Raw genomic sequence first — 27,069 nt, 5'->3', positions numbered from 1 at the left:
GGTTAGGCCCAAATTCATAGGAAACTATTTGGTTTCATTAAGGCTTCCAAGAGAAGTGACCAGTGACAGTCCTTTCATTCAGAAGCCAACAGGCAAGTGACTGCTTAAACTTTAATGTGCACATTGTCCTGCCGAAAGCCCCTACACCTCTAGATATTAGTGAAGTGTGAATGCTTTTACCTACTACTCTGTGACAGTGTGAAAGCACTCAGTGAAGCTGCACTCTTATTAATGCATTTACTGAGGTTTATTTGAAGAACAAAATAACTGATTTTCAACTGTATCATGGATGGCAGGTGGAAAAAAGGAAACAATATGTACCATCCAAAATACCAGTGATTCTGAAAGATTTGGTTTTAAAATGAAAGTATTTCCTAAACACCTATGCAATATTTAGGGGAAATATCTTTATCCATCCAGAATAAAATAAAAAAATATGAACCACCGCAAAAGTAAAGCACAAAACATTAATTAGATTTTTAGAGGGTTGCTAAAGTTTTAAATATTTATACTAGTTTTCCATTTTGCATTGCCTTTTTTGAAGAGTCCCACTTCAAAGGATTCATTTTTGCACTAGTTCCTGTCAGTGCAGGTCAGAAACGCTAAAGTGGAAAGTCACTGCACTGCCGTGGCACAAAGAGTCTGTGCGGCTAAAATCAAACAAAGCCCAATTAAACTAATCATAACGTCCCAGTGAACACAAGGAAGCTCACCTGGTATTTCTGGACTTCTTGTGTGAATTCCCAACTCTACTCAGTACTTGGTACTATAATTACCCTGACCAAAATACTGTGAAATTACTGCTCTGATCTACTAATGGCTGCAAAAATCAAGCCGTTGTGGTTTCATGCCAAGGGGCCGTAGCAAGGTGGCGCAATGCTTTCTGACAGACACGACAACTTCTAAAAACTCAAAAGAGAAAATTAACGGGATGTGGTTTATGTTGCCAAAGACTGTTCATTAATTACCAATTTAATCACTGCTGGAGGCATGACATTACAAAAATCTGGCTGAAAGTTCTAATAGATTATGAAGACCACCTAAGAAGAGTGACCAAGAAATGTACAAAACAATTAATACTGTTTCACTGCTATCAAAGACACTCAGATTATTTTACATCAAGTGAAGCAAAAGAATTAGTAGCTTCACAGTGCCACCACTAGGAACTGTAAATACAATGGCACACAATTAGTAATGCACATGTGACTTTTCGTTCAAGGCATATATCCTTGGGAAAGCCAGAACATGATAAGGAGAACAAAAGAAACATTTTAAAATGAAATGAATAAAGATTTTAACTTTACCCTTGTGCCTGCTGAGCAATAACAGAATAGGCAATGCAAAAAGACAGCTCTAAGTAATGGTGATATCACCCTGGGATTCACAACAGCATGCACTGAACATCCACACAGAAAACATCCACAGTCATTAACAGCAGTATAAAAAGTGAAGTCCAGAAGCTAAAAAACCTAGGCCTAGCTTATTATACAAAAGTGTCTCTCTGAAATAGAGATATCTTTTTATTGCTGATATTTATGTTCAGACAATCAGAAAGCACTTAGGTTGTTTAACTAACCCAATGTTTTTCACGTGACCCAAGGACAAGCTGATTAATGATTATGTATTTTAGTGCCTTTCGGTAGTCAGTGCAATTTATATTTGGTCACAATTAATAAATTGCATAAGCAACAGTTGACAAAAATAAACAGTTGCTTACAGGCATTTGGGCCAGATTCTCAACTGGTGTAAATCAGGGTGGCTCCACTGCAGCTAACAGAGTTATGCTGATTTAAATCAGCTGATAACCTGTCCCACTGGAACCGTAAAAATATGTCTTGCATCATCAAGGGTTACATCATACTTCTAAAATGTCTTGCTGATCTGAAATGACAGTACATATTAATTCTGCTTGTGAATGAAACTAAATTACACAGCAAGGGAAATAGTTGGCTTTCCCCTCCCTTCTGTAATCACATGTGAGAGTCAATGGGATCAGCCCTTGATTAGTGAAATACTATAATTTCAAACTAAGAAAAATAGCTAAATTATCAAATACTTTGTTAGAAAATTTAGAATCTTCTTCAGGATAGTCACTAACTATTTTTAATGTATTTTAGAATGTGGAATAAAACAACTTATTTGTTTTTATCATCAGTGAAACTGGATTGGACTACACAGACTTTAGTGTTTCATTATGAAGAAGTAAATATCAGTTTAGCTGTTTGTTAAAGTATTCAGTTAGTGGCGCTACTCTTCATTTAAGAAAAAGTACATGGTTAAAATAGCTATGAAACTTGCCATACTCATGAAATTTAAATATCATACAGCATAGCCTTATCAGCTTAAACCATATTCAGTAGTTTTATAGTGGCATACATAGAAGACATATAAATGAACAACATGGAATAAGTTACCAGCACTCAGGGATTACCAAAATAGTGTTCAATCTTTTTATCAATTAGATGGTAATTGCTTCTTTTGTAATCTCAAGAAGATCTAGTGATCATATCTAAGTCTGGTCACAATTATCAGCATGACAGACTCATCTTTTTCAATCAATATTTTCCAATTAACATTAAAAGACCAAGGTTGCTCTCTGTAAAGTTCCACCCTTCAATAAAAAAGAATCTGTCACGTTTAATTAACAAACCAAAACTTTTGCTACCTTGGTTTTCTCATCAAGAAATAGTAGGAACAACTTAGTTGCATATCTTTGGACCTTAATCACAGGCACTTTATAACTACCTTGGAAGGGACAGAAAATTCCACTGATGACTTAATGCCTTCCTTAATGTAGCATAACTAGGGACTTTAGTTTTCAGTTTAAATCAAAAACATCAGTGAAGCAATTTTCAAGAATCCATAAAAAAATAATGGTTTGAAGAAAGAACACTTAAGGTGGAAAGTTTTGTTTAAAGAGGCCTTTGGTGAAATTAATGCATTATTTTGAACTGTCTATGGTAAATTTCATTCTGTACCAAGCCTTGTCCATGTCATCTGTGGTTTACTTTTGGTCATTTATTGCAGCAAAATGGTAAACGCCTTATTTGGGAGGGAACAGTATTGTAAGATTCCAACAATATATGAAACTATTTAAATACTTAAAAAACCTTAAGTGTATTTAATTACTGATAAAATATCTAGTATCTGTGCAAATTCATGCTGTCAAAATTTAAATAAACTTATGCAAATTGATTTCTCTGTGAAATTACAAATGTCCAGCCAGATTTTGTTAGTTTATGATGGTTTTCACTGTGCATACTGAAAAAATGATCATTTTGGAATTCAAAAATATTTATGAAAATGAAAAGCAATGGGAAAAACAGATTGATACCTAAAGTAGAAAGACTTTATTAAATAGCAGTTAGATACAGTTGCAACAAGTCCTTTGAGCAACAGAGAAATATGAAAGAAATACTCTGAGCAGAAAGAACTGACCTCCCTGCATCTCCCTCCCACTATCTCCAAACACGACAGCACTGTATGTTGTGGATAACAGCTCTTTTGTGACCCACTTTATTTATGTATGTTTCAGTAAAGACAAATCTGAATAAACCTTCCCAAATCTCTCTAAAAACATAATTATCAGATCATAATTCTTACTCACCTTGGGCAGATAACAAATGGTAATATTAACAACTAAAATACTGAACATCTCTTTAGCAACATTCATTTTAATTTTGCCATGCATGTGCGGGATAAATTTTGTTATGTGCCCCAAAGCATGTGTAGATGTGCACCACCAGTAGAAACATATGTTGCCAGGTGTGGTCACTCTGCTAAGAGGGATGTTACCATTTAGCCAGTTAACTGGTAAACCTCATTCTAAAGAGATGAGGCTTACCAGCTACAGTTAACCAGTGGGGGCTGAAGCAGACCCCTGTGGACAGAGGGCTGCTCCAACCCCACGCGGTGCACCACGGGCAGGGGCACTCCAATTGGGCTGGAACAGCTCCAACCCCTGATGCTCTGCCCCTGCAACTGGTTAACTGGTTAAATCTCATGTTTAACAAGGTAACTAATTAAATGGGATTTTACAACCCTAATACTAATCAGCTGGGCGGTATTTGAATCTCTCCTGCATGGCTACCCATGCACTCAGTTTACAAGGAACATTGCTTTCTAGATAGTATACAGTAATTACGCTAGCAACAACTATTTAAACCAGTATGGACAGCGCTTACTGGATGAGCAGCTATTCAGTATCTCATTTGACCCTCATTATTTAATGTATGGCCCCAGGCCTGATTTAATACACACAACGTAAACTGCTTTGACTACAGAATTATTCATTTCTTGATGGACTTGTCTATAGTACTCCTCACTACTGTCTGGGAGTGTTTCACAAACATTAATGAGTTCATTTTCACAACATACCTATGAGGCAAGGTGCTCTCATTATCTCCATTTTACAGACAGTAAGGTGAGGCTCAGAGCACGTAAAGTGAAAAGGTTTAGATGCCTATTTCTGGAAATTATGGAGCACTCAGTATTATGTGGAACTTTATATACTCAAAGCATGGCTCAATGGCAGCTATGAGTGCTTAGCGATTCTGTAAATCAGATACCAGTCTCAAGATGGGCACCCACAAAATAAAGAACGTGCAATTCGTGACGAGGCATGAAACGTTTTGTTTGTCAGCAGTGTCATACACCGCCACCCAATCGTCACATGTGGCTAGAGGGACAGTGGTGAGACAAGTGCTTGGTGGCAGTGGGAGAGGCAGCTCCTCTCGCCCTGGTGGGCTCCAGCTGCAGTTTAGGATTGCTCGTGTGGTGTCATCTGCAGATGTGTTCTGAGGAGGCTTGCGCAGCGGCATTTTCAGCCGTGTTCCTGGCTGGCTTCCATGAGTAATCTGGGGAGGGGGGCTGTGGTGATCACTTACATCCCTTTCAGACACCACTGGTTTAAGTGCCTTGCCCAGGAGTATGTAAGAACTCTTTGACAAAGGCCTGGATTGAATTCACTTCTGGTGTTATTCCACTAACATAACTATGACTCCATCCATTCTCCTTCTGCGGTCTCCTATCTCTTTCATTACACACCTTCTGGCTTCTCTAACAAATGAAGTAGGGTTCTACAGACAACAGCATCCTGTGTGACACAACCTGGATTCATACCCACAGCAGATCCATCTTGGATGCTGAACGAAGCAGAGGTCCTGAGTAAAAAACAGCATGCAATCATGTAATCAAATAATGCATAATAACGTATATGTATGAAGGGACTAAAATTTAAGACTGCACGGGAAATCTTAATTCCGGTATTTCCCATCTTTTGAGTACGTGACTTTCAATATTTATGTTCTTTTAACATATTTTGTGAGATTCTTTTTTTTTTTAAATTAGATTTAAAGATTGGATCATTAGCTGGTTTGAAACATTTAGTTGTACTGAACTAACAGAGTAAATGATAGCAGTAGTGGGTTGTTATCCCACATGTTGACCAGCAGTAGAGAGGGATGTGTCATACTTTGCCAGTGGATTTCAAAGGTATTTGCTGAGTTCTGTTCCCGGTTCTCCAGTAGGTACAGATTTTCTAACCCTGCTTCTCGCAAGACTGTCCTCTTCAGTTTGTTCCTTTGCCAGTTTTGTCTCTTCCCACCAGTTCATCATCCCAGTCTTCCCATCTACCTAGTCCAAGTCTCCTTTTCAGGACATTTCACCTATGTATTAGTTGCTAACAATAACCACAACATAACTGAATTAATTAATCTATGGGTGGAGTTTTGCGAAAACATAGCACTGCTAAATGAAACTCAAGAAAAGAAGAATTAAATTAAAATTTGTAAAACAGTCTAAGAGAGCCTACAGGTTAAAACTAGGAAATTAAAATCCTTAGACTCAGCATGGAGGCAATTTAAGTATCCTATAATAGAATCACAGAATGAACACATATCCCTAAAAAGAAACAAGAGGGCAAAAACACCATAGCTAAATCACAAGGCTAAAGATGTCAGCAAAACTAAACAGGTTCCCTCAAGAGAAAGGAAATTCAGATCAAGTAAAGCTAATAAAAAAGGAATATAAATGACAGCAGGTCATCTTTATAATGAAAACTGAGAGGGAATTGAAGAGCAAACAGACAGACAGAAAAAGAAATACGCAGAAATTGTGTTGAACAGTTCTAATCGGGCACTCTTTCATCCGGCAACATCTATAATCCAGCATGATTTTAGTTAGCCAGACGACCACTGATGGGTTCGGCCATGTTAGGGTCAGTAATTTACCCCTAAATGTCTTCTAAGAGCCCAGTAAGCAGTGCAAGTTTTGGTAATGTGCTAGACAATATTGACCTTCCCTAGTCTGACAAATTCCTTCATTCGGCACTGGTCAGAACTTGAGGGTGCTGGATGAGAGGTTCAGCCTGTAGTAACACTCCTGTGAAAGAGCTGGTGGATGTGTTGGAGTGCCAGAGAGATAAGGATCATGTGGAGACTTTAAATGATATCTTTGACTTGAGGTTCACAACAGAGGATGTTGGGGAGATATCAGCTCTTTGCAGAAATTAAACATGAGGTAGTAAAAGAGACTGCAGTCAAGAGAGAAGGACCTAGAACAAACTGACAAACTGAAGGACAACAAGTCACTTGGCCCAGATGAAACATATCTGAGAGTTCCGAAGGAGTTTAAGAATGAAGTGGGGAATTTTTAAAGTATCTGACGTGGCCAGGAAGCTAAATTCACTTATGTTCCTTTGACCACTCTAATTATGCAATTTCTCATTCAAATCAGCTACTATGCCAGAAGATTGGCAGGAAGAAAACTATCCCTGTCTTTGAAACAGCATTGGGTTGGTCCTGAGAATTACAGACCAGAGAGCCTACCTTCATCATCAGGTATACTGGTTGAAATGATATTTAAAACCAGAATTATAAAACCAGTACATGAATGTGATATGATAGGGACTAAACAGTCAACTTCTGTGCTTCTTTCAATAAAATTAGCACCTGTGATCACCTGGCTCTGAAATCCAACCCTCTGGTCTCTGAAATGCTGTACCAGTTTTGAGGCACATATTACTGTCAACCCCCAATATTCACCCTGTGGTGCATACTCTTCTTGTGGTTTGCTCCCACATTGTTAGTCCACATTGTTAGCCCCTCTGATTAATGCTCTTACTTCTGTCTCTGACTGGCTCCTAAGCAAAATGGAAGAAGGGATTCCGAGCACAGGGATACTCCTTCCTTTGCCTGATGCATGACTATTAAGAGGCAGTGAATGCACAGTCCCAGCAGGGGAAGCAGTGCTCCTACACTGCTAGAGGAGGGAGATAAAGGAGACAGTGGGGTGGAGTGAAAGATTCAGAGTAGGGAAACTAGGCAGAAAGTGACAGGACCCAGACAGGTAGGAAAAAGAACGGGGAAAGAGGGGGATGAACAGACAAAAGGAATGGAAAGGAAATCAAGGCATGAAACAATACAGAAGGATAGAAGCAGTCGTGGAGAGAGATAAGGTTGTTCAGAAGAACAGGTAAGAGGAGTAGAAGATAAAGAGCAAAGTGGAGAAAGAAAAAGGAAGACACAAGAGCAAATGGAAGAGGGGAGAAAAGAAGACAGCTAATGGGGGTTGGGGACTCCCTCCTAAGAGGGATGGAGTCATTCATCTGCCATTCAGACCTGGAACCTAGAGAAAAATTTGCTGCTTACCAGGAGCTAGAATCCAGGATGTGATAGAGTCTTCCAAAACTCACCAAATCTTTGTATTATTACCCCTTCCTACTTCTCCATGTAGGAACTAATCACATGGCCAAGAATGACCTTGCAGATAACGGCAGATTATGTAGCACTGGGAAGGAAGATCAAGGAATATGGAGCACAAGTGTTGTTCTTGTCCATCCTCCCTGTTGAAGAAAGGGGTTCGGGTAGGGATCATCAAATTGTGGAAGTAAATGCCTGTTTGCATCGGTGGGGTCGGAGAGTGGGGTTTGGTTTCTTTGACCAGGGGATTCTGTTTTGGGCACAAGAATTGCTAGGAAGAGATGGGATCCACCTAACAAAGAGAGGGAAGAGCATCTTCGCGGGCAAGCTTGCAAACCTTGTGAGGAAGGCTTTAAACTAGGATCACTGGGGGATAGTGACATAGGCCCTGAGGTAAGTGGGGTACCAGGAAGAAACACGAGGAGGTACAGCAAAGGAGGACCCCTGATTCAAAAGGAGAAGGTAGGCCAATTGACAAGTTATCTAAGGTGTTTGTACATGAATGCAAGAAGCCTGGAAAAGTAACAGGAAGAATCAGAAGTCCTGGCACAGTCAGGCCGTGTCTACACTGGTACAAATCTTCGAAATAGCCATGCTAATGGCCATTTTGAAGATTACTAATGAGGCGCTGAATTAAGTATTCAGTGCCTCGTTAGCATTAGCATGCTTCCGGCCACGGTGCTTCAAAAGCGCCGCTTTCGAATGCCCATGGCTCAGCGCAGCTACATGGGGGTCCTTTTTAAAAGGACCCTGCATATTTCAAGATCCCCTCATTACTCTCAGCTGATTCAATTCAACGCCTCATTAGTAATCTTCAAAATGGCCATTAGCATGGCTATTTCGAAGATTTGTACCAGTGTCGACACGGCCTCAATGAAGTATGAGGTGATCAGAAAAACAGAGACTTGATGGGATGACTCACATAACTGAAGCACAGTCATGGAAGGGTACAAACTATTCAGGAAAAACAGGCAGGGGAGAAAAGGAGGAGGGGTTGCACTGTACATAAGAGAGTAGTATGATTGGTCAGAGCTCCAGCATATACAGGGAGAAAAGCCTGTTCAGAGTAAATGAGTTAAACTTAGAGGTGGAAGCAACAGAGGTGATGTTGTGGTTGTTGCCTCCTATAGACTATCAGATCAGGTAGATGAGGTAGACGAGGATTTCTTCAGATATCTAAGAGAAGCTTCCAGATCACAGGCCCTGGTTCTCATGGGGGATTTTCATCACCCTGACCTCTGCTGAGAGTCCAATACAGCAGCACACAGATGATCCAGGAAGTTTTTGGAGAATGTTGGGAACTACTTCCTGGAACAAGTGCTGAAAGAACCAACCAGAGGCCATGCGCAGTTTGACCTACTGCTCACAAACGGGGAGAAACTAGCAGGAGAAGTAGAACAGGGTGGTAACCTGGGCTGCGGTAATCAGGAGATGGTAGATTTCAGGATCTTGACAAAAGGAAGAAAGATGATTAGTAAAATACAGACTTTGACTCCCTCAGAGAATTGATGCACAGGGTCCCCTTGGAAGCTCATATAAAGAGGAAAGGACTCCAGGAGAACTGGCAGTATTTTAGAGAAGGTTTACTGAAGGCACTGGAACAAACCATCCCAATGCGCAGTAAGAAAGGCAAATATGGTAGGCAACAAGCTTGAGTTACCCGGGAAATCCTTGGTGAGCTTAAACTCAAGAAGGATGCATATATGAAGTGGAAACTTGGACGGATGACTAAGAAGGAGTGAAAATATACTGCTCGAGAATGCAGGGCAGTATTCAGGAAGGCGAAAGCACAATATGAACAGCAGCTAGCAGGAATGTTAAGGGTAAGAAGAAAGGTTTCTACAGGCATATTAACAATAAGAGGGTTATCAGGGTGGACGTGGGGCCCTTACTGGATGAGAGAGGTAACTTTGTGGCAGATGATGCAGAAAGAGCTGAAGTACCTAACTGTTTTTTTGCCTCCGTCTTCATGGAGAAGGTCACCTCCTAGGTTACTGCACTAGGCAATGCAGAATACGATGGAGGTGGACAGCCCGTGGTGGGGAAAGAACAGGTTAAGAGCTATTTAGAACAGCTAGCCTTAACGAATCCATGGGTCTGGATTTAATGCGCCCAAGGGTACTGAAGGAATTAGTAAATATCATTGCAAAGCCTTTGGCCATGTCCTGGATGACTGCAAAAAAGCAAATATTGTATCCATCTTTAAAAAAGGAGAGGCCAATCCAGGGAATCCTAGACCAGTCAGCCTTACCTCAGTTCCTGGAAAAATCACTGAGGGGATTCTCAAAGAATCCATTGTGAAGCACTTGGAAGAGGGGAAAGGGATCAGGAACAGTCAGCTTGGATTCACCAAGGGCAAGTTGTGCCTGATCAATCTGATTAGCTTCTATGATGAGGCAACTGGCTCTGTGGATATGGAGAAGGTGGTGGACATGATATAACATGACTTTAGCAAAGCTTTTGATACATTCTCTTACAATATTCTTGCCTGCAAGTTAAGGAAGTATGGATTGGATAAATGGACTATATGGTGGATAGAAAGTAGGCTAGATGATTAGGCCCAATGGACAGTGATCAATGGCTCTATGTCTGGTTGGAAGATGGATTCAAGTGAGATGCCCCAAAGACTGGTTCTAGGGCCAGTATTGTTCAACATCTTTATTAATGACCTGGATGATGGAATGGATTGCACCCTCAGCAAATTTGAGGATGACACTAAGATGGGGGAGAGGTAGATATATTGCAGGGTAGGGATAGGTCCAGAGTGCCCTCGACAAATTGGAGGACTGGGAAAAAAGAAATCTGATGAGTTTTAACAAGGAAAAGTGCAGAGTCCTGAACTTGGGATGGAAGAATCCCAAGCACTGTTACAGGATGGGGACTGAAAGGCTAAATAGCATTACAGCAGAACAGGATGTGGCAATTACAATAGAAGAGAGGCTAGATAGGAGTCAACAGTGTGCCCTTGTAGCCAAGAAGGCTAATGGTATATTGGGGTGCATTGGGAGGAGCATTTTCAGCAGATCTAGAGAAGTTATTACTCCCCTTTATTTGGCACTGGTGAGGCCACAGCTGGAGTATTGTGTCCAGTTCTGGGCCCCCAAGTATAGAAAGAATGTGGATGCATTGGGGCAGGTTCAGCAGAGGGCAACAAAAATGATTAGGGGGCTGGAGCACATGACCTATGAGGAGACGCTGAGGGATTTGCGTGTACAGTAAACACTCAAAATACGTGGCTTCAAATTGCACGCAACTCACTTTAACGCGAGTGAAGCACAACTTGAAGCTGCTCTGTGGACCCTTCTCCCTGCTTTCCTCCAGCTGTGCAGCTGGCAGCCTCACAGCCGTGCCACTGGAACAAGGCAGAGACAAGCAGCCAGGAAACTGATCAGCCCTAGTGGGTTAGACAGTTTCCGAGCTCCTGCAAGCCCAGGGGAGCAGGGAACCAGGGTGCAGCCTGGTCCCCTCCCTCCCGCCTCACCTCACGACTTGTGCAAAAATTTGAGTTGTGCAGGGACTGCAAGAATGCAACCCCCATGTAACTCGAGGGTATACTGTATTTAGTTTGCAGAAGAGAAGAGTAAGTGACAATTTGACAGCAGCTTTCAATTTCCTGAAGCGGGGCTCTAAAGAGGATGGAGAGAGGCTGTTCTCTGTAGTGACGGATGGCAGAACAAGGAGCAACAGTCTTAAGTCACAGAGCAGGTGTATTTTAGATATTAGGAACAACTCTTTCATCAGGAGGGTGGTGAAACACTGGAATGCATTACCTAAAGCGGTGGTGGAATCTCTGTCCCTAGAAGTTTTTAAATCCTGGCTTGACAAAGTCCTGTCTGAGACAATTTAGTTAGGGTTGATCCTGCTTTGGGCAGTGGCTGGACATGGTGACCTCCTGAGGTCCCTTCCAGCCCTAGGATTCTATGAAAAGCCAAGAGAGTACAGAAAGATGTGGGAAAACAGCCAGTGCTTTCAGGAGGGGTCAGCTATCAGCCAATAAAGTGACAATGCATCTGAAGAAGCAGGTCTTTGCCCACGAAAGCTGATGCTCCAACAAATCTGTTAGTCTATAAGGTGCCACAGGACTCCTTGTTGCTTTTGCAGATACAGACTAACACAGCTACCCCTCTGATAAAGTGACAGTGGATCCCACAAAACAAGGAATGGCCAGCCAGGACAACATGGGTACTGAAGTAAATAGCAAAATTCTGGCTATAACTTGGACTGGGAAAGGTTTGGAAGAATGGAGAGGGTTTGATTTGTTTACTGCATGTATAATCTTACTTCTCTTTGAATAGGACTTCAACCAAAACAAAGCAGAACAACAAATCCTAACTGGGTTAATGCAAATGATATTAGCTTATGACCACTGAATGGAGTTGACATTTTTTTTTTGCCAAGGCTACAGATTTCTCACTTGTTTACTTCAAAAAATGCCACTTATAGTGCTGAGATGGAAGCTACAAAATTAGAATAAAGTATATGGACCAAGATTTTCCAACAGTGACTAAAGGCTGTGGCTGCCCACATTGTGACATCTTCAGAAAAAAATGAGTACCTGCCAGATGAAAAATCAGACCCCTTTTCATTTGCCTCTGTTTGGGCACCCCACAAACGTGGCACCCCAAATCACTAGTTCCTTTTGAAAACACTAATACAGGAAGTATTTTGTAGCAACATTTTGTTGTCTTCTTTTTCCTGAAAAATCAGCAATAAAGGTCCAATCTGTCTCCCACTATAGCTGTGTCTACACGTGCACGCTACTTCGAAGTAGCGGCACCAACTTCGAAATAGCGCCCGTCGCGGCTACACGCGTCGGGCGCTATTTCGAAGTTAACTTCGACGTTAGGCGGCGAGACGTTGAAGTCGCTAACCTCATGAGGGGATCGGAATAGCGCCCTACTTCGACGTTCAACGTCGAAGTAGGGACCGTGTAGATGATCCGCGTCCCGCAACGTCGAAATTGCCGGGTCCTCCATGGCGGCCATCAGCTGGGGGGTTGAGAGATGCTCTCTCTCCAGCCCCTGCGGGGCTCTATGGTCACCGTGGGCAGCAGCCCTTAGCCCAGGGCTTCTGGCTGCTTCTGCGGCAGCTGGGGATCCATGCTGCAGGCACAGGGTCTGCAACCAGTTGTCGGCTCTGTGTATCTTGTGTTGTTTAGTGCAACTGTGTCTGGGAGGGGCCCTTTAAGGGAGCGGCTTGCTGTTGAGTCCGCCCTGTGAGCCTGTCTGCAGCTGTGCCTGGCACCCTTATTTCGATGTGTGCTACTGTGGCGTGTAGACGTACCCTCGCAGCGCCTATTTCGATGTGGTGCCGCGCAACGTCGAAGTTGAACATCGACGTTGCCAGCCCTGGAGGACGTGTAGACATTATTCATCGAAATAGCGTATTTCGATGTTGCTACATCGAAATAAGCTATTTCGATGTTGGCTTCACGTGTAGACGTAGCCTATAAAGAGTAAAAAGATTCTTACTGACTTGAGTGTGAGTTGGATTAGAAACTGCATTTTCCTCCTTGCAGTTGGAAAACTGATGCCTATCATTCCGGCCAATCTGAAACTAATGCCCAGCTGAAAGTTCTTCCTTACTGTTAATATTAACGAGCTACAAAAAAAACTGCAGACATCAGAGATGACAATAATCTGAGCTATCCAAAGCATTTTTTCAGGGAGCTCATAAAATAATGGCAAATCAATGTACTTCTATTAAAACAGAACCAGTTGCATGGCTATGGGCATGTAACAAATGGGTTAGAGAAAGAGATATGCTCTGCCCTTCCAAAAGTCAACAGCTGATCTTCATGCCCAAAGGGGTAGGCGCAGCTGCCCAGAGGCCTGGTGTTTCAAAGGGGCCCAGAGATCTGGCTGTCCCTTTGAACTGCTAGAGCAGCGCTGTTCTGTGCAGTTGTGAGGAAGTGGCAGGGGAAAAGTACAGCCAGCGCCATGATCGGAGAGGTGCTAAGGGCTGAGTGCCCTAGGCCCTGTCCCTTCTGTCATTGATCTTGCTTCTCCCAGGGACAGAGCCCATCTCCCCTCCTGCCCCTACGAGATACCCTGACATCATCGCCCTCCTATCTCACCCCCACCCCTCTCTGCATAGCAAGTAGGAGTGTCCTGGGAGCAGCTGCCCAGGGGCACCACGGCAGAGGACAGGAGCAGCGGCTGCAGAGCAGTGGGAGGGAGGGACACCTGAACACATGCCACACGTGTGCAGCTCTGTTAATCAAGTGCACGGCATCTGATCCAGTCCTGAGCAGCTGCTCAGCTCAGAGGGAACGGTTTGAGGGACAGCCTATACTCCATCATAGTTCCCTGAAAGCTCCCTGACAGAGCTGTAAGCAGGGGAATGTGGCTGATGCCGTTTATGGTCTATCTCAACACTTGTCCCTTTTGCAGTCAGAGGGAACCCTGGCACGCATCTGTAAAGAGTACTGCAGCTCATCTTCCGACTCCTCCAAAACCTCCTGCTGGGGTTCTGGTTCCACTTTTCCCATCCGTGGTTTTTGCATTCCCCATCTGTGTCTCCACAAAGTTGCAAGACCCTGACCAAAAGGACCATCCACCAGCTGAGGAAGAGGATGTTGAAAAGGCAAGTGCTCTTTGGCTATCAGTCCAGCCTCCAACCCCTCTTTGCTTCACGGCTCCTGGCAGGAGCTCACTTATCCCAGCTCCACACCCGAGTCTCCCCACCAGTCACTCACACAGCCTCTGCTCCTCTCCCATCTGAATAACAGGGAGGCAGCTTCCTCCTTCTCCTCCTCCTTGCTATCTGGTAGAAGGAACCCTGAGAACACAGATGAGACCATATTCCAGCTTTCTGCTCCTACGACATGTGCGCTCTCGGCCCTGACTAGCAGGAAGTGCAGCTGCAAAGAGGGCATGTTTGTGCTGTGATTAAACACCTGCAGCTCTCCTGTGTCCGCTGACTTGGGCTCACAGGACCCAGCTATGGGGCTGTTAAACTGAGCTGTAGATTTCTGGGCTTGGGCTGGAGCCCACACTCTGCAGTTCCAGGAGGGGGAAAGTTCTCTGACCTTGGAGGACCTGTGAACATCTACACAGCAATTTTCAGCATCTCAACCTCCTTAGCCCCTGCAGTCCTAGATTAAAGAATACCCTGTACAGATGGAATCTTCAGAGAATTTAGCTGCCAAACTCTTTGAATATGAAGAAGATATTCTCAGAGTTTTCTAATTTGGCCAGATGTGGGGGTGTACTTTTATGGGGCTAGCCAAAAGGCTACTGCTGACAACAGGGTAACAGTCCAATCAAATTTCAAATTCCTGCTTCAGAGCTAGAGCTTCTAAATGAAATCACAGAATCATAGAACACTAGAACCAGGAGGAACCTTGAGAGGCCATCAAGTCCAGTCCCTGGCCCTCACAGCAGGAACAATCACTGTCCAGAATCTCTAGATTAACCCTGATAAATGTTTATCTATCCTACTGTTAAGTATCTCCAGTGATGAAAATTCCACAATCTCTCTAGGCAATTTACTCCAGTGTTCAGCCACCCTGACTGTTAGGACTGTTAGGAAGTTTTTCCTAATGTCCAATCTAAACCTCCCTTGCTGCAGTTTAAGCTCATTGCTTCTTATCCTATCAGAAGCCAAGGAGAATATTTTTTCCCTCCTCCTTGTAACACTGTTTTAAGTATTCTAAGAGTCCGACCGTGTCCCCTCTTGGTCTTCTCTTTGCTAAACTTAACAGGCTCATTTCTTTCAGTCTTCCCTCATAGCTCATGTTTTCTAGAGCTTTAATCAATTTTGTTGCTCTTCTCTGGGCCTACTCCAGTTTCTCCACATCTTTCTTGAAATGTGGTGCCCAGAACTGGATACAATACTCCACCCGAGGCCTCAGGTCTGGCTGGAAGAATTTTTTAACATGGACAAAATAACATATTTTCCCCTTGACTTCTTCTGAGAAAGCTAAATTGATTTTCCCTCTCAAAATTTAGACAGCTCCCCCCGACAAGAAAAAAAAAAAAAGGCTGAGGCATGTATCTGGGATAGAAAATATTGGCTCAAATGAGTAACACTTGGAAATTTTATAAAGGACAAAAAACATGGTCTTACAATAAAAAGTGTCAAGCAACATTAACAAGGCATCACTACCTGAGTTGCCCATAGTATCATTCTTATAATAGTATCTGATCCATCAAGAAACTGGGTTTTTGTATAAGAAATGGGTATTTCTAGTAACATTCAAAATTTTAAATGCATTTGCACAAAACAAAGGAAAAAATCAGACACAAAATTCACACATCTTCTCACCATGTAAATGGGACTTGAGCTTTTTTTTTCCCTCTCTCTCTAAGAAAAATCAGTACAAAAATTAAGTGTGTTTGGGAGCACCGAACATTTTCTAAGAAAACACCCCCACTTTACTTACAGAACCATGATGGCTCAGAGAACAAAATCTGCCAAATTCTAGATTAATTTATGCTTGTGAAAACTCACTCAAATCAAAAAGCAGAATTCAACCCAGAGGACCAGGCTACTAATGGTGTGAATCAGTGAATGGTTCAAAATCTTTGCCATAGCCATCAGTTTAGTCAGACTGAAGATCTTAGTGAAACAAGTGCTGTGGTTTCAGTTCAGTCTCGAATACACAAAGGTTAGAATCACAAAATTACTGCACAATCTGACACAAGAGGCAATCTCTGCTTGGAAAAGATTTGCATAAAAATTAAATTAGCTTTACTCTCCATACAGAATGGTCACCTCCGGGTCACCACAGAAGTTACTGGTGGGGCAACGAGTTGCTGCAGCTGCCTTTCCACTGCACCTAATTTGCCAGGTACACTTCCCAGTGTCACCAACATAGTTCATTCCTTTGATGCATAGAGACACTGGTATAACAGCATACTGCCATCTACAATTTAACAGGTGGTTTTGGTTTTTATCCCATTACTGTCTTAATATTGAAAAACAACAGTGCCAATTGTAGACGGTGCTCAGAGCACCTCCAGTGAAGTCTATGGGCCTTTTCCACTGACTTCAAGAGAGGGAGAGAGTCAGGTGCTAATAAGAACTCAGGGTACAAAGCAATTCGAAGGATGGGGACATTTACTGTAGAAAAAAAAGAAGCCTTCTATGTGGGCACTTATCCCCCCGCCCCCAAGTTATATCTTGACTAAACAAAAATTAATTAGTACACCGAAGGAATTAAAATATAAACATATCAGATGAATTATTCAATTTGCTTATGTTAACTGCCATGATGGCCAACTCTGCTTACATCGCTCAGCTGCTTAGTGTGGGCTGAGGTGATGGTGCTTGTGATCTGTTTATTTCCTGACTTTAAAGCTGCATCTCTTCTTGCTTGCTCCAGAAGAACTCTTGCTCGTTCTTTAAGTTCTTCTTGCCTTGACAACATTCGTTGCTTAAAAATAAAGAAGTTGAGTGAATGGCAAAGAAACCCATATTCAAAACCATATTCAACAGTGATAGAGTAGCTAATAGGCAGGAGTCTGCTTATATAATAAAAAGTCAGGGTTCAGGTGATTACAGCTTCATGAGAGGCCATAAAATTCTACAGCAATGGAAAATAAAGATGATAAAAACGTCAAGTTAAAAAATAACCTCACAGGCCCTTATGATGTGCACAGAGTTTGACTGATTTTCTATCAACATTTAATACCTTAAAACTAGAGCAGCCGGGGAAAAATGAACTGAATAAAGTAAACCTATCTTACATTTATTCTGTATTCCCCTATTTTAAAGCAATTTTTCCTTGGCTACTGATAATTGGTATAATTCCAGTTCTGTCCCATAGAGAGACCCATATGCAAACGGCAAAAACAACAATAATATGTATAGGTTTAACCTCTCTAGTCTGGCACCCTTGGGATCTGATGCATGATTAACAAGAAAATTTGCTGAACCACGGGCAGTCAATCTTGTTTAGCACCACTACCAACACTTCCACTACTTAACGGGCTCTTAGAAGACATTTAGGGGTAAATTACAGCTAAATAACAGCGCAGAACGCAGAGAGCCAGGACTGGTGGCTCAAAACAAAAGCTATGGGACCATAGAAAACTTGGCCACATCCATGCTAAGTGTTTGTCTGGTTAACTAAAATCATGCTGGATTATGGATATTGCCAGATGAGAGAATTCCAGATTAGAGAGGTTCAACCTGTACCTATATTCTGGCAACAGTCAGAAGAATGTCTCTTTGCATTCATGCACCTGATTACCTCTCAGAGTAGAAATAATAGTCTGAGGAGCTCTGTGATGGCACAATAAACTGAGTGGAATAGTTACAAGCCCATATGTACAGAGAACCCTGACTCTTTGGCTCTGTTCAGTTATGTGACTCCAAAAATGAAGACCCTGGGGACATGGCTCTTTCTTGTGTGTTTTTAGCCTTGGGAAGCTACAAGCTGGAACTGGGGCATCACGTTTTGGAAGCCATGTTCCTGCAACAGCTAAGTTAAGTTTATGTGTTGTTTTTCTAACAAAGGGAGTTAGTTGTCTCTGGCTGGTACAGCTGAGGTTTTAAGTTTGATTAACTGGTAAAAATACTCAAAAGGATTAAAAACCCTAGAAGGCCCCTAAATCCATCCCTTCATCCTTCTTAGCCTACTTCCCTCCTGCACTGAAATATGTCAGTACAGAAGACACAGAGCCTCTATTATATTAGTTTCTGTGGGCCAGATCATCCCCTCCCTTGAAGAAACCAGTTCCAGGGAAGAGATGCTGGAAAACTTCATGAGAGGCCACTGCTTATGGAGAGGCGCCTGGAGAACCTGCAGTAGAGTTGCAGCTGTGCCACTTCCCCTTCTGTACAAGCTGGGAGGGAGCTGCACCTGGGTCTCAGAAGATGATTCCAGTCTAAATCATCTCCTTGAAAGAAGAGCTATTCACCTAACTTCTAAAAGGGAGCGAGCACAAAAAAAGCACAATGCAATATTCTGTGCTAAATTAAGAACCACGCCTGTCTGTCTATCTAGCCAGACCTTTTACGGCCACTTCATTGCATTAACGTTCAACGTAAGTACCAAATGCCTTAAAATAAAACGTATTCAGGTCACACTTACTTGTGAAAGCAAAAAGTGGTCCTGAAAATGTAAAACTTTGTTCCAACTGATCTAATGCACAATACTGCAGACCAGCTACATCTCTTTTCATAGCTAATGGAAATGAACCAAAAGAAAGCTAAAAACAAAGGAAGTTGCTCTCGGGGGGAAAAAAGTATGAACCTAATTTGGCTCTCTTGGACACAAGGTTGATAATATTTTAAAATACTGTGTGACTGATCCAATTTAGTAGGATATGGGGAAAGATATAAAAATAGTCTTAAGCATTTATGTAATGCGTAACATCTTCAAAATACTGTACAAATACCACTCAATTAATCCTCACAGTGCCTGCAGGAAGCACATAGGTATGTATTATCCCCATATTACAGATGGGAAAACAGACGATGGTTAAATGATTTGCTCAAGGCTGCACAAAGCAGCAGCAGCAGCACCAGGGATAGAATTCAGAAGTTCCTCTCTAACAGTTACATGTCCACTTCACTAGGCCATGCCACTTCTCAGATAAGATTTGAAATATGCTTGGTTTGTTTCAAAGCATTCAAAAGATTAGAAACTGCGCACTGTTGTATATGAATCAATGACTTAATAACTTTTTTCATTTAATGCTTCAGCATGCTTCAGCACACACAAAAATAAAAAGCTTGGGGCTTCCACAATCAACAGCAAAAACTTGGAAGTTACATTCTTCAGTTGGCTTAAAATACAATTTTCTTTATTTTAATTGGAGAGGGAGAAAAGATTAACCATAAGATAATTCCTATAAAGAGTTGCTAAGGATTTTTTTTCATACAGTAGCTCTTTTCAGTATCGCATGTTCCTTCCAAGTATCCAGCTACTGAAGAATACACTAATCCCTCGAAATGCATGATTTTGAGTTGTGCTTAACTCGCATTAACACAACTCAAAATCCCGTTCCCCTAGCCCTGGCTCAATGCCCCCAAAGGGCCGTGTGGCCCTGGCTCACCACCTCCTGCCCACCCTGCAGCCCTAACCCACCCTAGGCTTAACCCCCGTGCCCTACTCCCATGGCCTCAGCCCACCATAAGACTTAAACCCCCGCAACTGCCCCTGTCCAATTCCAGGACTTACCTTTCAAAAGAAGTTGCAGAACTTGCGTTCTGCCAGGAAAAAAAGCCACCCCCTGACTTATGCGAAATTCGAGTTATGTGAGGGTGCACGGGAACTCGACCCCTGCATAACCTGAGGGACTACTGTATTGGGTTTGTATGACAATAAAAAAACAAACCAAAACAATTCCCCACCTCGCATGTCAAAGACACAATAAATTATAAAGGTGATTCTTAGAAATTAAATTGGACAGTAACCCTATTTTGTTTTAACAGCACATTGTTTGTTGATGTATACATTAAGTGCAAATTTCTTACCTGTGCAGTTTTTGCAGTTTGATCTGCATTATTTATAACCATCCTGGTATCAGTGTCAGATTCTATGTGCTTCAGAGAAGCATGATTTTTCTTTATAAGATCTGCCTCCTTGTTATAAGAGTATCCCAGTTTCGAAGTGGGAGATAAAGTTGGCTTTTTGACAGGTGAACCAGGATCCAATCTCTTGCTCTCTGTGGATCCAGTATGTTGCAGCTTTTCTTGCTCTGAAAAACTAATGGTACTGTCTGAACTCTGGTGTCTTTTCTTGTCAGTTTCTTCACAAACAACGGTTGGAGATTCATCCTTTTTTTGATCACTGACATGTGGCAAGTCACTCAAGTCCAAAGTGTCGGCTTTTAGCAGCTTCTTCCTTCCCAGTGAAGGCTGAGCTTGGGTTGTATCTGCACTGCTGAATTTCCTGGCTTCTTCTGATCCAGCAGTCCCTCCAAAGCTGTGCTGAGATTTTTGAGGATCAGTGTCACTTCTAGTCCTGCGAGAAGATGGAGACACTGTGCTGGGACTTAAATGGTCATCAGGTGTCTGATGCTCACTTTCTGATTCTCCAACACCACTGTCATTTACAAATACAGAGTCATCCTGCGAAATAAAGTCGGACAAACTACTTTCCGGCTGGTGCAGTTCAGGCTCTCGGTTCAGCTCGTTAAGCTCTGCATAGAACTTTTCTTGATCAACAGAACTGTTTGTGTCTGTTTCATAGTTACCTACTTTATATGTACTTTTACTACTGTTCTCTTCTATCTGAACCACATTTAGTTCTTGGCCACTGAAATGTGCCCTTATTTGATAGAGATAAGTCATAACAGTCAGTTTGTCAGGAATGGCTAATAAAACCATGTCAGAAGGTTCCAGCAATCGGGATATTCCTATACTGGCAAACCCATCATATGCCTTAAAAGTAAACAAAGCAAGAATTACAAAACAAATTAAGCATCGTCATTGCATCACATAGCATAACGACTGAAAAACGCAAACGAACTTTTAAAAAACAGTTAAAAATATCAGACATTGCAGGAAAGCCTGGGACCCTGATTCACCATTGCAATACTGCTCTTTTATTCTATAGGCTTCCGCAGAGTAACATAGTTTTGAATTATTCTGTGTTTGCCAGTGTATAAGCCGAGTTTTAATGTATTGTCCACAAGTCTCTTATTGCACAACCTGTTAATTTTCTTGACAGATTCTGTACAGCAGAATCTCCACAGGAACCTAAACTAAGAGAATAAAAATATAGCATTGCTTGTTATCATGCTACAGTAAAAAACAACTCATGTTACTCAGAACATAAAAAAGACACATTCATGAACAAATGGATGTGTGTGAAAGTGAAACCTAAAAAAAAATTCTTCAGTTTTCATTAACAAACTCTATTGGCATCTTAAATGGTTCTCACTCAAGAAGCAGGAAACAAGCACATTAAAAAAAGCGTAAGAGTTGGAACAAAAAAAAACTAAGGATGGGTTTTTAAGATAAGGAACAAAGATATAAAGAAACACTACACTAATCCATCTTGGGCTTTATCATTGGTGATCAACCTCCTCTCTTCTACTGGCCATATAATTGCAGTGATTTGTGTTGATGAAAAAGTACAGCCAGATAACCAAAAAGAACGAACTACACCCTAGATTACCTGATACAAGGTACAAGTCATATCGCTTAAGCAATTTATTTCTAAAACTTCTACTTGACACTAAACTTATACAAAGAGAATAGTGAATTTACTTCTCACTTCATTTCTGTTTGAAAGCAATTCTCAAGCATTTCTGTTGGAGAACTTGAATACGACAATGTATGTGAAACCACACTGTATTATTTCTGCTAGCCCTTTAAATGACTATGGTTGGTGAATCAGGTTTTTCTAGTTTTGAAGAATTAAAGCTGTTTCTCAATTTACAATTAATTATTACTCTCTGAACTAACCCTAGAAGACACTATTGTGTTTCAAGGAAGCCTTTAAAAAGGAATCCTGTTGGTTATTTTAGATTCACTTGGGTTAAAGCATGAAATAGCCCTACCACTTTTGTGTCTATTCCCATCCCCCCTTAAATAAGGATAATTTTTCTAGAGGTTCTAAAGCTCTAAAAATCATAACCTAAATACGATGAATAAAAGGAACATGTTAAAAGCTGATTTTATAGACAGCAGATTTTTAACATGATGATATGTTGAAAATTCATTGGCTGTTCCTAATGCTTTTCAGCTTATGGTTTGAGGTAGGTCTTAGAAGTCTCAAATTTGATTTTGTTGTTCTTGCTGAAGAGAAATGCCTTTTAAGAAGATCAGCTGGGGTAAGGGTTGTCGGTGATTCTAACAAGTGAGCTCTGTTGAGATGCAGAAAGAACAATGTTTAAAACATAAATGTTAATAATTAAAAATAGAAAATGGCCTTCTTCTGACTTCAGGTAGACCCAAGAGCCCACTAAAGGGGACTGCAGGGAGATACTAGCAAAGGGCTGGAGAGAAGAGGGTGGCTGGGAAAGAGCCTGGATTGGGCACAGGGGATGGGAGAGCACATGGAAGGTTGGCTTGGAGCCACAGTACCTAGTCTTGGAATGCAGCTCTGGATGGGTTAACAGAGAGAGAATGTGGAGGGGGGCAGGACACTGGTAGAAGCAGGGAGGAAGGAAATGAAGAAGACCTCAGGAGTAAAGAGGAGCAGGAATACATATGGAAGATGGAATAGGAATTTGGGTGGGTTGTGTAAGTGGAGTAGAGTTGCAGAAAATGAAGGGTTTAATGGCAGTGGAGGGGTTAAATGGGGCATGGGGTCGGGCTAGCTGGCTGCTATAGTGAAACCAATGATATTAACAAACCTTATTAACAAGGGTGGTTATTCCCTGGACAGATGTTAACTAAGTCATGCTGGGGTAGGTGACCTATTACCCCAGAGTGAGTAAAAGGAACTAAGGAGTAGAGTGACAGAAGGTGGGCTGAAAAGTCCGGAGGTGGGAGCCCTAGGAGTAGGCTTGAGCTGAACTTTAGGATCTAGTGTTAATATCAGCGTTCACAGAACTAAACCCCAGGAAGTGGGTGAGATGGACTACAAATGCATGTGTGGACCATATTTTAGAGCTGGTTGAGAAAGATACTTATATCAAAGATGAAAAAATTAACTTGAATTGTGGATTAAAAAACAACATTCATGATGTATCTAGGTTTAATATTGAATATCTGATAAATCTTGCTCTTTTTAGTCATATTTCTGATTATTGTAATTTGTCAGTGGTTCACATTACTTGCTTTTCACGAATTATTTACAAGGATTCATGTCTCATTAATTTCAGAACATGGAATTTCCATAACCAATTACATTCACAACAAAAAGAACTGTATCCTGTAAAGACCAAAATGAAGCCACAGAACACTATAGTACATAATGTTGAAAACAGCAAATGGATTTATTACTACATTGTTATAATTTATATTAGAAAAAGATTTCTTAGTGACCTTATCCCAAGTGGAATGTAGTTATTACAAGTAAACATAAACATGGAAAAATATTAGAGGAGAAAAATCAGAGGAAAAAATGAGTTGTTTTTCTTCTTTTCTTCGAAAATCCGATAGGGGCTTGATTTTCAAGCACATAAACTGTAATTCTTATAACTTTCATCTGTTATTCAAATTGTATAATGATATTCTTTTGTGTAAGCAAGCAGGCATAAATAAATTTTGTTTAATATACACATAATTAAGGCCTGAATCCTGCGAACACTAACCAATGTGCTTCACTTCACAGTTGCAAGTAGCCTCATTGAAGTCAATCGGACATCTCATCTGCTTAAAGTTAAGCATATGTGTAAGTGTTAGTAGGCTCAGGGGATAAATGTACACTTGTGCAAATATATGAATTTGAATTCTTGGCATAAAATGTGGCTGTCACCATGAAGGCAGGATGGAATTATCCATTTTTATTTGATATTTCGCATATAATTTTGGGGATTTTCTATGATTTTTTAAACTGCTGCTTTACTGAAGAGGTCACTTATTTTGATAAAACCACAGCAATTTGAGTATAAACTGAGAAATTTAATATTAATATAACTTTATAAATAGAGGTTTATTATTTTCAGTCAAAATATGATGTCTGTATCTTTACATTGAATTTCTCTGTTAATAAACTCTCAATCTTAAATGTTTAGTCATTTCACTTCTAGTTGTTTCTCTTTACCCCATAACTTTTTCAAATTAATTCTATTTAATGCAAGAGATGCATCAAAATTGGAAATCAGTTCATAAAAAACCTAACATCAAACAATATATTACAAAGTGCACAAAATAAATTCTTCAACCTAATAAAAACTTTTCAAAAATTTGCATGTCGGAAAACTTTAAGACTGCATTGCAACCACTTCAGTCAGGCTATACAATTTGTTCACATACTTTCACACCAATGAAGTTGCAGCAAAGTTCACCTTAGTCCCCTTATCACTTGTAAAAATGAAGAATATGTTGCCATGCAATTGTAAAATGCTATTTCCTAATCGAGGACTGTATTTCCAGTATACTGTAACTTCAACATATAATTTGTGTTGACTAATTAAAAAATAAAACAAGATAGTATATATGTTAGCTGGTCAACATTATAGGAAAAGGTCTACAAATACTCAGGTAAAAGTCAAACACCATGAGCTACATGGAGCTATACCCTTTCATGCTAGCTGAGAAACTATTCTCATAGACTTAGCCTATTTTGTAACCCCCAAGATAATCACATTTTCTCTTTTACTCATAAAACATCTTCATACTCCACCAAAAAAGTGCATTACCAGAAATCTCATGGAGCTCTGAAATATATTAATGCACCTTGAACTAAATAATTTATTTTGGAGGTAAAAAGTTTTCCTACAGAAATTGTATGTTCTGCACATTACCCAACATTTGATACACTTGTAACTTTAACTACTTCCTAATTAAGTTTTTTATTTATTGATATATCCTGACAAGTTGATTGATGGACATCAATTGCAATCCCTCAACACAAGTACCATAGGCAGTATTCTAAAAAATTCCCAATTATGTAACACATTGACATATTGGTCAAGATCAGATGTCACAGGTAAAATACCTTTTTTACTCAGCACTGCTTACTGATTAGGAAAATAATTAGTTTGCTTTATACAGAATATCTGATGTGCTTTTTTGTAATACTACATCTCAATATGTAATTATACATTGCAATTACACTGAAATAGTTACTCCTTAGGAAAAATAAAAACAACTAACAAGGTCAAACACTCCTAACAGAAATTTTCCTATAGGATAACCTTTACATCTATGGTCAGTAACCTTTTACTTCTTTCCCTGCTAATGTATAGGATGGGAGAGGGGGAAAAAAGAGATGCTTCAGACAAAGAAAATTGTCTTCTTAATTCATAGATGTTATTTTAATTGGTTAGGAGGAGTCATTGTCAAATGTGTTACACATGTGCATGGAATTTGTACACAGCCATTGTTCCCCAAGCTGCATTCATTCCAATGAAGGGCACACAGGGTTATCAGGGAGAACTGTGTGAGACCAGGAAATAAATCTGCAGGAAGCAACTGAGATTCTCAATGTAGCTGTCAGGCAAAGGGTTGCAAAGTGATGAAAGAAAAAAACTGCACAACAATAACAACAATTATTTCTTTAGCAGTGGGAATTATATACCATTAGGAAGCAAGGCTAAAAGGTTTTCATTATAGCTCATGGTTCGCATCACAGATTTATACATAAATTGATGATATAATTGATTTCACATTAACAGAGAGGTTTAAAAATTGAACATCTATTCAATCTGTTTTATAATCCTGCCCGATTAGCCCTTGCAATCACGGGATCTTGACTTTTACAAACACATGGTACAGAAAGTTCTGTGATGTCACAGATAATCCTCTTAGGTCATCACAAGATCCCACACATTATTATGAAAAATATGTCGAGGCATGCACTGTTCCTGTTCAAAATCACAGGAGTAGATGGCAACAGATCAGAAATTCCTCATAATTAACTACATTTTTGCATTATTTTAATGATTACCTGTTCTCTGGGCAACACTTTAGCGTTCTGAATGCATAAAAATACGACTGTCATTTGCAATTTTTAACAAAGCACTTCTACAGAATGCAAATGTATACACAGTCCAACATTCTTCAGATATATTTCCATTGCAAAAAAGTCATGCACTAAAGTTTGGTAAAAAGATACTTTATGTTGCTATATATTTCTTAAAAGGAATATTTTTAAAAGAGTTCAAAAATATAAAATCAGAGTACCCAGAAGACAAGCTACTAATAAAGCAATTTTGAACTGATTTTCAGTTATAAATTTATTATAAGTGAATCAAGTGGAAAATGAGCATTTTAAAATGCATCCCTCTGGAAGTCCAGGCATCTTATGAAAATTAAAGTTTGTAACTATACCCTAAGACACTAATAGCAAGAAGCAACAGAATGTTTTATTGTAACTCCTAAACTGAGGTCGCTTAAAACGCAGACCTCTGAACTGGTTTCAGACCATCTCTTTACAATATTTATATCAAAAGAGCATTAGATTACTTAAATTAATATTGGATTAAAATCCTTGGCCTCCTACAGTACCTCATCAGAGTTCATTAACATTTTAGTCATTTTAAAAAAGTCATGTTTGAGAATAATTTTTTTCCTAAATATGATGTATACTATACAAAATGTGGCACGTTAGTGAATGGTTGCTTGACAATGCTGGAGAAGTATGTGGGAGCTTCATTTAAAAAAAATATAAAAACTAGTAAAACAGCATTGATTATGACCAGCTTAATGATCTCTTTTAAAGTAATGGACAAGCAAGATTGTTGCGGAATAATAATAATAATAATATTCTGCATTTTTTTAAATTAAACAGCTGATTAGAAAAACACAAATGATCACGTAAAACAAAAACAAAAACAAAAACAAAAACAAAACC

The 27,069-nt window shown here is 40.4% G+C and overlaps 1 protein-coding gene across 5 annotated transcripts in view; it reads right to left on the bottom strand.

Moving 5' to 3' along the window:
• The window catches only part of EHBP1 (EH domain binding protein 1), a 325,710-nt gene that overhangs the window by 77,138 nt on the left and 221,503 nt on the right, over window positions 1–27,069 (bottom strand). For all 5 annotated transcript variants that reach the window (XM_074989386.1, XM_074989385.1, XM_074989387.1 and 2 more), the window contains 2 exons: window positions 20,130–21,038; window positions 16,936–17,079 (listed from right to left, as the gene is read on the bottom strand). In XM_074989386.1, the coding sequence (XP_074845487.1) occupies window positions 16,936–17,079; window positions 20,130–21,038 (1,053 nt within the window). The remainder of the gene's footprint in view (window positions 1–16,935; window positions 17,080–20,129; window positions 21,039–27,069) is intronic.

This window comes from Carettochelys insculpta, chromosome 3 (assembly GCF_033958435.1).
Source record: "Carettochelys insculpta isolate YL-2023 chromosome 3, ASM3395843v1, whole genome shotgun sequence".
Lineage (NCBI taxonomy): Eukaryota > Metazoa > Chordata > Testudines > Carettochelyidae > Carettochelys > Carettochelys insculpta.
This window is presented reverse-complemented; position numbering and strand designations above follow the sequence as displayed.